Raw genomic sequence first — 12,841 nt, forward strand, 5'->3', positions numbered from 1 at the left:
TCTCCAAGGAAGAACATCCCAGTTACCTGACTGTGCCAGTGTTTTATAAAGCATGTAGAATTTGAGTGTGTAATATACAAATAAATTACTAGCTCGTTAGCTGTTCATTTAAACCTTTGGACCGACGTTCAACTTGTCGATTACATTTTCAGAGGGCACCAGTAAGGCACATCAGGACAAGCACGTGAATTGTGACCAAGTAAGCAAGAAAGAAGTAACGTGAGCGTGCACGGCTCGTCAGCAGCCGGGAAAAGTAGAGGCTTCTTCCTCTGAACCAACGTCTGCATGCCACCATCCCACCTTTCACCTGGAAGCACAAGTGGCATTCAAATCAGACTGGTAGAGAAATCACAAAGATTTAGAATAAGTGGCAAAAAAGACATCAATTCAGTGACATACAAAGACTCTGAGGGACACCAAAATCGCTGTCACTGGTTGGGCTTGGAAAAAAAATCTGACTGTATATGATAGTTTAGATAGTTTGATCACTCTGCAATGACGGTTAGCGCTTGAAGACGATGGCGTGGGCGATATGACGATATTAGATCGTTAAGGGCTTTAACATGTTGACGATCTCATAAAGCCGAAAGATCGTTTGATCGTCTATAGGGCACATTCTATACAGTTTAGCTCTATGGTGCTGACGTATACCCGACCAACCAATCACAGCACGCAGAGTGCACCGTACGTGACACTCTCCGCCTCTCTGTTTGTTTGTATCGTGGGAAGCTATAGCGGAAAGTCACCACGAAGTAGAGTTGGTCCCGAAAAGAAACTCCGCATCCACAGTGTCGATTTGGTTTGGCTTTTCCTCGGAGGAGAAAGCGCAAACCAGTTATTTGCAAAGTTTGCAGAGACGGAGACAGCACCCAAAAAACTACGGCGACAGCCAAAGCAAACGGAGATCAGACACATGGTAGCCAGAGGCAGCCGCTAGCTCCACACAACACAACCCACGGTAACACAATCATTTAACAAGGGTACTCCATATGAAAAAACAAGCAAGCAGTGTAAAGAAGTAACTGAGGCAGTGACTAATTACCTTACTGAAGACATGATTCCCATTAAAACAGTGGAAAACACGGGGCTTCAAAGACTCTTCAAAATACTAGACCTGCGCTACGAGCTGTGTTTTTATGTTTACGGTATGTTACCTTTCGTTTACAGTCACTGCACATTTTGATAAAAAAATTTCACTATTCAAATTAAAATCTGTTCAGAAAGCTTAAAATGTCTTTTTTTTTCTTTTAGAGTTTTATATACATTTTAAATATGTTTTATGTTTAACATGAGGAAAATGGTAAAATTGTGCAAATTAGCCCCCGAAAAAAAATGATGTAAAAAAAGATAAAATCATGATCGTGATTTTATTTTTTTAAAAATCGCGATCTGATGTTTTTGCCATATCACCCAGAACTAATCAGTCACATGTATTTGCATTAATAACACTGACGCCTTGCTGAAATGAACACAAGATCGGTTGGTACAGTACTAGCAGCGGTGCATCAAGTGTGTGGAAATATTTGAATAAGTGGTCCCTGCAAGACTATCTTCAAGTATGACAAAAGCACAAGTGCTCATGTCAACAGCCATCTAAAAAGGCACCTGCTAACGCTGGCCGACAAACAGCCTAAATGCTCAAAGCAGCGCATTTAGCAAACGTCCTCCTGTAACGGTGAAAGGTGACAATATACTGTAGCATGAAATGAAAATATCGTTCGTGACTATGCCAAAAACAAAGTCTTCAGCTTGTTTCACTCAAACTTTCATCCCGCACACACTGACACACTCCTCTTCCTCCTTTCAGTCGCCCCACCCCCTGACTAACTCGTCCAATCACAAATCACACTCACAAAACATGACTGCCTCACAGACAGTCTGAATTCATAGGACTATTGGAAGAATCTGCAAAACACGGTCGTTATTATTGCAATTGACATTATTGCAAAGCATTCCATCCTGTGATTGTCTTAAGATTGACCTAATTGCAGTGTTGCAGCAAGTAGCGCCTAAATAGATGGGGTACGTGAATTGGAGCTAGAACTTTACAATTTGCGAGACAGTGAAGGTGTCTGAATGGCACCCAGCATGGAATGAAAAAAAAACATGTCATTGGTTGTAGAAGGGACGGCAGGCTATGTTTACTTAATTTTGAGCATTACCACAACCATTTGAACCTTGCATAAGTGTGCCGCCACCATACAGTATGCCTTTTTTTCTTGTGAAATCACAATGACGATTTTATCATAATTTTTTTCCCATCATCATTATTCAGACTACTGTCCAAATTATCTACTAGCAAAACAAACCAATTCACCTATTTAAAATCTTAGAAAATGGAAAATGGATAAATTATTATTACTACAATTATTGCATTGTTTAAACAATACTTTGTTTTCCTATACAATTCCCTTTAAAGCAGTCTGGGCTTCTTTAACTTTGCACATACCTATGTATGTCTATGCTAAGAATAAGGTAAAAAGGAATCTCACTAGGGCTGCACAATATATCGAAAAAATATCGATATTGTGATAATGGTCAATGCAATATGCATATTACAAAGACATGCAATAATTTTCTTATGGAATTGTATGCTTTTATCTGAACTTGACCAGTAGATGCAAACCTAAAGTGGAAGTCAACTCAAACATATTTTTTTCCAGAATATGTTATATGCAGGCCCACTAGTTGAAACAAGGCATTCTAGTTAATATTGCGTTTGTGGAATGAGAGTTAAACCAGCCACTTTTAGCCATCTCTGAGGGCAGCCATTTTGTCACTTCTTTCAACTGAAAATGACATCACAGAGTCTCGGGGCTCAGGTAAAGACCAATCACAGCTCACCTGTTTTCTGAAGCTGAGCCATGATTGGTCGTTATCTGAGCACTGAGACACAGTGATGTCATTTTCAGTCGACAGAAGTGACCAAATGGGTGCCCCCTGCGATGGCTAAAAGCGGATTGATTTTGTTGTTTAACTCATATGCCACAAACGCGATATTAATCAGAATGCCTTGTCTCAACTAGTGGGCCTGCACAGAACATACTTTGGAAAAAATATGTTTGAGTTGACTTCCCCCATTAAATGTGCATTGCCACCAATAGTTGGAAGTTAATTACAATTAATTTGCTAAGAACACAGAGTATGCTTATTCTGTCGGATGAAAAAAATTACTTCTTTCATTGGATAATAAAAGTGTCATTTCTTTAGGGACATGTTAAATATCTGAGTAATATCGATATCGCTGAAGTCAACATCCAAATCGCATATTTTTCCAATACTGTGCAGGCCTAAATCTTATTTGATTTTACATTGACTTACAAATGGCAAGGTGAAGTCCTGTCCAAAAAAGGTGAGATGAATTCAGCAGATGAGGCCCAAGGCTTTTAACTTTAACTCCACTTTGTCACGTACGGCAGTCAAAGTCAAGTCGAGGAAGGCGGTGTTGGAAACAATATTTGCAACTACGTAACTTGTAATGAGGATCACCTACTTTTAGAAGTCTTTTCAACATATTATGATATTCAAATATTCCACACTTTGGCTGGGGATCATGATTTCCGAGCTAAAACACAATTGCCTCGGTTACGTCTGTCCAGCTTGTTTCAAGACACTGCCTGCAGCTCGCTCTGATTGGCTCATTGGTGTGTCTGTAGTGAGGACATGAAGCGAACTAGCAAGTGGGTTGATTTGGCAGAGAAAAGGAAACTTTGGGACTGTCCATGCCTGGGCACACAGACGCAGCACTGCAGGGGATAATAGCGGAATTCCGCTCAACGGGGGACTTCTTTGATCCCTGTGGATGATTGGATAAGCGAGTGCCTGAATGCGATTGGATGAGTGAGTCATGTTGTGGGGCGACTGTACGCAGGGATGGCGGCGAGCACATGTCTATGACGGAGAAAGGAAGCTTGTATTTGGAGGCTGAAGGAAAACAGTCACATGCACAGCGAGCTGACAATAACAGAAGGATTAATGCCGTCATCGATTTGACGTCGTCAACTCGAATACCATCACCATAGACTACCGAAAAATCTGAAGACATTCAAGCCCTAGTACATGATGCAAAAGTGTTGACGGCTGCAAGACGAGGCTTCCATGGCAGAAACAGTACTGTAGTAAAGCAGAAGTCAACCCAAACATTTTTTTTTCAAGAATATGTTCCCAGCAGGCCCACTAGTTGAAACACGGCATTCTGATTAATTTTTTTTCGTGTGTGGAACATAAATTAAGCAGCAAAATGCACTCGTTTTTAACCATCTATGGGGGTGGCCATTTTGTCTTCTGTCGACTGAAAATGACATCACAACTGCTCACAACGACCAATCATGGCTGACCCGTTTTCTGAATCTGAGCCATGATTGGGCGTGAAGACAAAATGGCCGCCCCCAGAGATGGCTAAAACGAGTGCATTTTGCATTTTGCTTATATTCCACATCAGAATGCCGTGTTTCAACTAGTCGGCTAGCATAGAACAAATTCTTGAAAAGAAAAAAAAGGTTTGCGTTGACTTCCACTTTAAAAAACATGGCAAAATAAAGATCCTGATGTCAGTCACTGGGGAAACGGGATGGCCCCACCCCAGCTGAAAGCTCATAAGCGAAAAGCTGCATTCTACCTTCCGTGTTATCAGAGGCTGGTTTGGGTTGAGGCTCACAGCTTCCCACTCGTCATCTGTTTCCATCTCAATGCTGCTGAAGTCTCTCCGAATATCTTGAGATAGGCTTGAAGTGATGCTGCACAACACAACATTTACCTTTGAGCACATCTTCACGGCCATTATACGGATGTTTTTGTGTCAACACCTTTTTGTGCTGGCCTGGGCAAGATGCAAAGCCTCTTCAGCAGTCTCCCTTCGGCACCGTTCATCTGCCAGACTCCGCTCGACCTCAAGTAGCCTAAAAGTGGAGCAAAGGAACATCTACAGTCAAGGGGTCACAGTGCTGAATGAGTACGGAGGACTTCTTGTGCTACAGTAGAGAAACTATATCGATGCGGAGCGTTTAGTCAACTGCAGCAAGGGAGAGGCGTCCATTGTATATATCATACAGTATACACTGTAAGAGTTTTAAACAAAACAACAAAAAAATCGAGTAAAAAATGGCGAGAACCGTCAGGGCAGAACCATTAAGTTGTGCACCTCCCTAAAACACAAACATGGATGCACACAACTATGCGGAGTGAGCACAACTACAGGAACCACGTATCGCACAATAGATTTAATAGTATGAGATAAATCTCAAATTGATTTAATCCGTGCAAAAAATCTGCGTGAAACTGTGCTTTTGTGCTGCTGTTTGGGTTAGCCAGAGTTAGTAACAAGTTCAAAACAGGCCAACATGTTTGACTCTTTAACTCCTTGGGTGAATAGAGTCCATTAACTGAGATAATTACAGTTACTTTTATTTTTCTAATGAGAAAAGTATGGCATTTCTTAAAGGAAAGGCCACTGCTTGCAGAGATACTCCAATTCAACCTAAATCTGAACGGTTTATCAAAATAAATATGCATTATTAGGAAGCATGAGACAAAATGTTTGCTGGTCATTATCAGTGACAAATCGAAAACTGCTGAACAAATCACACGTGACTTGCTGTGATAAGGCCTGACTGGACAAGCCGAAAGTCGCAGCAGCAACAATAACAACAACAACCACCAAGTCTGAGTGACCTCACCTTTCTCGCAGCTGGCCTATTTCAACTGTTGTAGCGACAACTGTGTTCTTTTCCTGAGGAGCTCCGGGAGCCACCTCTGCATTGATTGAACCCTAAAAGGCAGGCAAACACAATACCACAATTTTTATCACATTCAATCCAACATTACGCTAAAAACATAAAAAGAAACTCATTATTTGTACACGCATCCCATTAGTAACCATAGTGAACGTAATCCAAAAGCAGCAATGCAGTTGACTGTGATCACTCTCGTTTGATGTAAAACCACTGGCAGGGGCCAATTTTGAGTAGACAATCCAAACAGAACAGAAAATGCATGGCCTTCTTGAGAAGCCTTACCTGGGCCTGGCCTTGGATTTCCAGCCAGTGGCATCGATTTTGGGTGTCCCTCAGGGTTTGCGACACGGCACTTAGCTGGGCGGCCACAGCACCCTTTTCATCCATCGCCTGCTGTAGCTGTGAACGTGGTCGCGAACATGAAGGATTTCCCACATTTTTTTTCTTCCAATTCCAATTCTGAACACCAAACAACGTGGCTTAACATCTACTGTACATCAATCTATTGCAAGCAACTCCATATTTTTAATGATTTTTTTTTGGGCTTCTTGTGTGTGTAAATAAGTAAACTATAACTCATTTGAGCCCTCTTAGCAATTAGAATATTATTAAAGTCGGATGTGAGTGTCATCCTCAACTCTTTCAAACCTTTGAGTTAAGTTGCTGAAAGCACTGGTCTCGTTGCTGGATGTCATACAAGCAGCGTTGCAGCTCTCTGTGCAGCTGGACGCGCTCCGCCTCCAGTCGACTCACCGCCTCTTCCAATTCACTCTGGCCTACCCGATTCACCGTTTCCTATTGTGATGCACAAATATTAACAGTGACGAATGGTTGACCATGGACCCGTTATTAAAAAGTTAACATTTAACAGTTCATGTTGAAGCCTTCTGAATTATTGAATCTGAAGGACAAAAAAACCCCCCTCTATATTCAAATGCCCTTAGAGTGCTACTATTCAGAATTTCTCAATTCCGCCCTCCAAACATTTAAATAAGTTCTGGGATCCAGCTGACTGCATAATGTTACGTAAGGCCGGCCACACACTGAACGGCGAGGCCAAATGTGATTGAACTGTGAAGCAGTGTGAGGACACAGATTTTTCGGCGATTAAAAAATTTAATCGCAGTTGCATGATGTGCCAACTTTGTAAATTATAGCTAATCAAAATGCACTGAAGCATCCATAGGCGAAAAATCAATTTACGGCTTATAAGAGAATGCCAGGGCCCGGAACACAGCCGCCCACCACGCGCCATCAAGTGATCGGAATACAGTATATAAAGTGCACTTCAAATGAATGGGAGCAAGCCCCGTCTTTCAATATATCCAATATAATTTTTCAATAAACCTTTTTTCAGAAAATCAGATGCCATTGATGTCAGCACTTTTATTCCTTATACACAATGACTAATCGAATGCTGGAAAAAGAATTTTGACCGGTCTGTTCCTTTAAAAAAAAAAAAAAAAAATTGGATAAGGTACTGTATAACACATTATATGAGAAGCCCTAGAACGCAAAACAGGCTTGCACAGTTCATATTTCAAGGAGTCCGTATGCCAAATCCCAATATATTTAATGGATATTTCATTTATAGTGAATGCTGACTACTGTGTAACTTGTGTTGCTTTTGTTGATGCTTTGTTTCTGTGGTATCTTTATTTGTAAATTATTATTATTATTATTTTTTTTGCCTTCACAAGTGATTTACATTTATTTTGTCTGTGTTTTTTTCTTCCTGATTGTTTAAAAAAAATGTTACATGTTCGAAATAAAATAAAATAAAATTAAATTCAATATGCGGGGGTTAGTGGCCAACTGTCTTTTTTTTTTGCGATGGTCAGCTCCTAGTCAGATTCTGAAGCATCGCACAGCACGCGGCAGCCCATAGATGACATGTCAATGAGTCAGAACGTCAAAGTATGCAAATTTACCTTGACTGGTTGTCTGTCTCTTTCCGACCTGCAAGCAGTAACATAATGTTAATTTGCTGAGATCTCTTACTCTTTATACGCACACATATTAGAGCTGCCCGAGATTGAAATAACATGCACTATGAATGTTGACTATAGCAATATCAATATTATTGCGATATTTAACATATATCTAAAGAAATGACATTTATTATCGAATGAAAGAACTAAATTTTTTTTACAACTACTGTGTTATATATATATATATATATATATATATATATATATATATATATATATATATATATATATATACATATACATATATATATATACATATATATACATATATATATATATATATATATACATATACATATATATATATATATATATATATATATATATACATATATACATATATATATATATATATATATATATATATATACATATATATATATATATATATATATATATATATATACATATATACATATATATATACATATATGTATATATATATATATACATATATATATATACATATATGTATATATATATATATACATATATGTATATACTGTATCTAAACATTTGATGAATACGCATATTTTAAACTCATAAAATGTAAAGTTTTGACAGATTGGGTTTAGTTCCCCTCTTTTTTTTTTTTTAAACCCATCTTTTTTTTTTACCTTTGAATAGCCGTTTCGTTTGGCAAACTATTGACTTCTTTCTCAGTTGTCAGTCTAGGCCACAGCTCATTCATCTGTAAGACAAGCAATAGTAGACAAACAGCTTGTCAAATGAAATCAAATGAATCTTGAAATCCCATCAAACACTACAGTAAATGTTATGGGCAGCAGTTGAAGCCTAACACCATGCACGAGGTACCAATAGAATGTTGACAAAAGCAAATCTGACTTGACCCCACATGCAGAATGCAAAAGCAAACACTGTAGAGACATTGCAGTGCGAGCGACAATTCAAAAATCAAACCACTGCTATGACATTACTTACCGCCCCATGTTTTTCAATCTGGAAAGCACTTCCTTTTGACTTTTTCTCACTCATGGTCCTGACAGTGTTCAGGCCTGACCCTTGCCTGGACTCAACCACTCTTTTGGCCAATTCATCAACCAGCCTGTCACGATCATTTTGGAGGCTGGCCATGGATTTGGAGAATGCAGACAGCTGCCTGCTATAGTTGGAATTTTCCAGGACAACCTGTTTCAGTTGTTTTTCCTTTTCTGACAAAGCTTTTCTGAGCTCGCCCAGCAACTTGTTCAGCTCTGCATGAGTATTTTTGCTCTCCAAAGCTCTTAATTGGCCAACAAGGATCTCCCTTTCTCTGGTAAACATTTCCACATCAGATGTAGCACCCTGGAAACTTCGCTGAACTTTGTTCAGAGTTGCCTGAATCTCTGTAAGCTCTTCATCATATCTGTTTCGCAAGACTTTGAAGTCTTCAATGAGCTGGTCACGGTCATTCTGCAAGGCTGCCATGGCTTTACACAGGGACTCATTTTGAGCCTTTATGTCTTTATTTTGCCCGTGAGCCACCAGCAACTGTTGCTTCATTTCCAGTAGGCCTTTTTCAAGCTCGGTTACCCGTTGCTCAGCCCTCTCTCGCTCAGTCCTCATTCGCTTCACCTCACGTTCATCGGCATTCAACTCGGTATTGTGTTTATCATCTGAATTAGTGAGTTTGTTGTCTGTTTCATTTTCAAGCAGCTCCATTTGTTTCATTAAGTCCTCAATTTGGGTTCCCTGAGATAGAAGTTTTTGCCGAAGATCAATACATTCGGCTGTTTTAGCCGCCATAGTTTGCTGCAGATCAGCAATCACTTTGCCCTCATTTGTAACCTCCTGACTCACTATATCGCTTTGCAGTTTTGTCACCTGTGCTCTAAGTTTAGAAACATCTGCCTTCAAAGTACAGCTAACCTCTACTTCGTTTTGGAGCACTGACAACGCTTCTGTGTGTTGTTTTTCAGCTGCAGTCTTTTGGTTTTTGAGATTTTTTATAACATCCTCCTGCCTTTTTAGCAAAACTCTCGACTGATTGTCTTTTAAAGATAAAACTTGATTCAAATCCTCTCTGTAACGAATGAGCTGGGCCCTGAGCATAGCGTTCTCTGAATTTAGGTCATCCATCTGGTGTAGTAACTTCTTAATTTCATGTTTAAGGCCTCTGGTTGTACCACCTTCATTATCTGGCAAGTCTTCTTGACTTTTAAGTTCTAAATGACTCTTTGCCGCAAGTATTCTGTATTCGGACATCAGATGCTCTTTTTCTCTCTGTAAAGCCACCAATGACTTCTTGACAACTTCCATCTTAGCTGACACCTGCTCTTTTTCCTGGACTGACCTGTTCAAGCTAATTTGCAGAGTTCTGGCTTTGGCCTCAAGTTCTCTGAACTCTTTATCAGCCCTTTCCCTTTGGTGTTGTAAAGTTGTTAACCTGTCTTCATAGACAGCTTCTTGGGAGTGAGAATTTGTCTGAAGTTGCTCAAGATATCCTGACATATGGTCATCCCTACAGGACAAAAGAGAGGCGATCTCAGCATCTTTGCTTTGAAGTAGGGTTTTCAATTGAAGGGAAATTCCCTTTTGGGTCTCAAATTCGGCCTGCACTTTGTCATTCTCAGCCTGCAAAACAAGTATATGTGAGTCTAAGTCAGCATTTATCTTTTCTGTCATGTTGCGATGAAGCTGCAAATGGGAAATCTCATCATCTTTGTCAGCAATCTGTATCTCAAGTGTAGTTCTATCTTGTTCAATTCTTTTAACTTGAGCACTGAGTTCATTTACCTGCCCAGTCAAAAGTTCTACAGTCTCAGAAAGATCGGCGTTGCTAGCACTCAGAACCAAGATCTGCCTCTGATGAGCAGCAGAGGCAACTGAATATCCGTTTAACGCACTCTCCAGTCTCGATTTAGTTGATCGAAGTTCATTCAGCTCTTTTTCGCTCAATCTCATATCCTCCAGCAATCTTTTCATTGCAGAACCTTGTTCGATGAGCTGGTTATCTTTCTCCTGCAAGGCGTTTAAGTACAAATCATTCCAAAGTTTTGTAGCATTTGCCCCATGAGGAGTGGATGATAAAGCAGACAGTTTTGCTTCATTAGTCTCAAGTGCTCGATTTAGAATATTCATCTTCAGCTCTTGGGAGCCCATTTGTTGCTTTAGTTCAGTTACTTTTTGACTCTCTTTATTATTAATAATCTTTAGATCATCTATCTGTTTCTGCAACATAACTTCACTGTCCTTAGATGAGTTTAATTGTTTTTCAATGGTAGCTTCTTTTAATTTTGTTTTCTCTTCAGACCTAACATTTTCTAGAGCTAGTTTAAGGAGGTCTCTTTCCGACTGAAGTTTTCCAATTCTCTCCGTGGCCTCCTGGATGTGAGTCTTGCACGTGATCAAATTGGATTCAACTTGTTTGTTTTGCTCTTCAACGACAGAGATCTTGTCAGAGCATTTATTCAAATCTTTTTTCAAGTTTTCACAAGCAAACTCTGAGGTTTTCAAAGAGCTCTCTAAATGCAAAATGTGTTCTTGGTATTTAATGCAGTTTTGTTGCAACTGATTTATTTCTTGATGCTTTTCTTTTAGAAGCTCTTGTAGTTCTTTATTGATGTTCTTGGACCCGTCCTTGCCCCGCTGCACAGCCTTGAGCTTATTCTCAAAGTCTTGGACTAATTTAAGATGGCCATCCTCTTTTTCTTGGCGAAGTGTGTCATTCATCTCCTTGCTAATTGTAAGCTGAGAAGACAGATGGATGTTTTCGGCTTGCAAAACACTAATGGATTCAGAAAGTGCATCAATTCTTTTAGAATTGTTGAGGTTCACAGTTTCCAGGCCCTCATTTTCATTTTTCACTTTGTCTGAAGACTCTTGAACATGTTCTAGCTCCTCTTGCAGAAGGCACTTATCATCTTCTAAAATTCTAACCTTCTCATTCAGACTGATTGATTCTTGGCTGTGCCAATTCATCATGTCTTTAAGCTCATTAATGGCATCGTCTTTTTTTCGGAGTTGCATTTCATGATCATTGTGTATTGTTTCAAGTCTTTCAGAAAGAGATTCATTTTCTTTCTGCAAAACATTACTGCTTTCAAGGTGAGCACTAAATTCAGCCTTTTGGGTCTCGATCTGGGCAGTCAATGAACTATTCACACTTAATATCTCATCAAGTTTAAGCTGCATGCTCTTTGTCTGACATTTTGATTCCAAGCACTGTTTTTCTAAAGGATGATAAGCTTTAAGATTTTCCGTCAGTTCTCGGTTTTTAACCTGCATATCTGTAAACTTATCTTTGCAAGTATCCAGTGACGACTGGAGTTGTAGAATTTCGGCCTCACAATGTTCATTTTTGGTAGTCAGCTCACATATTGCCATCCTGTGGTTTTCATTTAACTCAGCCAGTTCTTTTTTAATGTTCTCATTGTCTTGCTCCAGATCATCCATCATGTGTTGTTTTTCTTCTGAAAAGTTGATTTTTCCTTTAAGTCTTTCATGCTCCTCCTCCACTTGTTTTGCTTGGCCCTGCAGAATTTCCATCTCAGTTTCATATTTGTGCAATTTTCTGAGGGCTTCTTGTTTTTCGCTTTTGGCTCCTTCCAAAAGTTGTCTCATCCTGTCAATTTCTGTGCCAACATTCTCATATGCTTGTAGAAGGGTCTCATAGTCTTGTTTAAGTTCTGAATGCCTTGATTTCCATTTGGTCAGCTCCTCTGTCTGAGAGTCTTTCAGAGATTCCAGCTGGCAGGAAAATGCTTGCTTCTGCTGGGTGATATTCTCTATGGTTTGCTTCAAGCTTTCACATGCGTCTGATAGACTACAATTGTCATTAAGGATACGATCAACTTCAGAACTAAGCCTCTCTTTATCAGTTTTAAGACATTTCATCTCGATTTCCAGGTCTACATTGTGTTGTTTTAGTCTTGAAAATGAGGATTCTAAGGAAAGAGACTCAGCTTCTTTAGCATTGATTTTTGCTGACAGAATTCCAACTTGCTCTTTCAATGATGCATTTTCCTTCATGAGTTCTTTCCTTGAGACTAAAGCTGCTTGAAGTTTCTTGGTTGTAAGGGTCATTTTATTATGGCTGTCCTGATCATTTACTTTGTTACAATCTTCTTGAGATTTATGAAGATGGTCAATTTCTCTTTTCATCCTCATAATGGAAAT

General features: G+C 39.4%; 1 protein-coding gene across 1 annotated transcript in view; it reads right to left on the reverse strand.

Moving 5' to 3' along the window:
• Positions 1–12,841, reverse strand: part of LOC147150557 (uncharacterized) — a 57,742-nt gene that overhangs the window by 825 nt on the left and 44,076 nt on the right. Inside the window, 8 exon segments of the mRNA XM_086026346.1 lie at positions 1–307; positions 4,619–4,736; positions 4,806–4,898; positions 5,676–5,767; positions 6,015–6,131; positions 6,381–6,527; positions 7,664–7,691; positions 8,341–8,414. The exon segment at positions 1–307 is cut by the window's left edge and continues 825 nt beyond it. Of these exon segments, the coding sequence (XP_085882472.1) occupies positions 149–307; positions 4,619–4,736; positions 4,806–4,898; positions 5,676–5,767; positions 6,015–6,131; positions 6,381–6,527; positions 7,664–7,691; positions 8,341–8,414 (828 nt within the window). The 3' untranslated portion in view covers positions 1–148.

The sequence above is a fragment of the Filicampus tigris genome, chromosome 3 (genome assembly GCF_054856515.1).
Source record: "Filicampus tigris isolate MCC_2025a chromosome 3, RoL_Ftig_1.0, whole genome shotgun sequence".
In the NCBI taxonomy this organism is placed as follows: Eukaryota; Metazoa; Chordata; class Actinopteri; order Syngnathiformes; family Syngnathidae; genus Filicampus; species Filicampus tigris.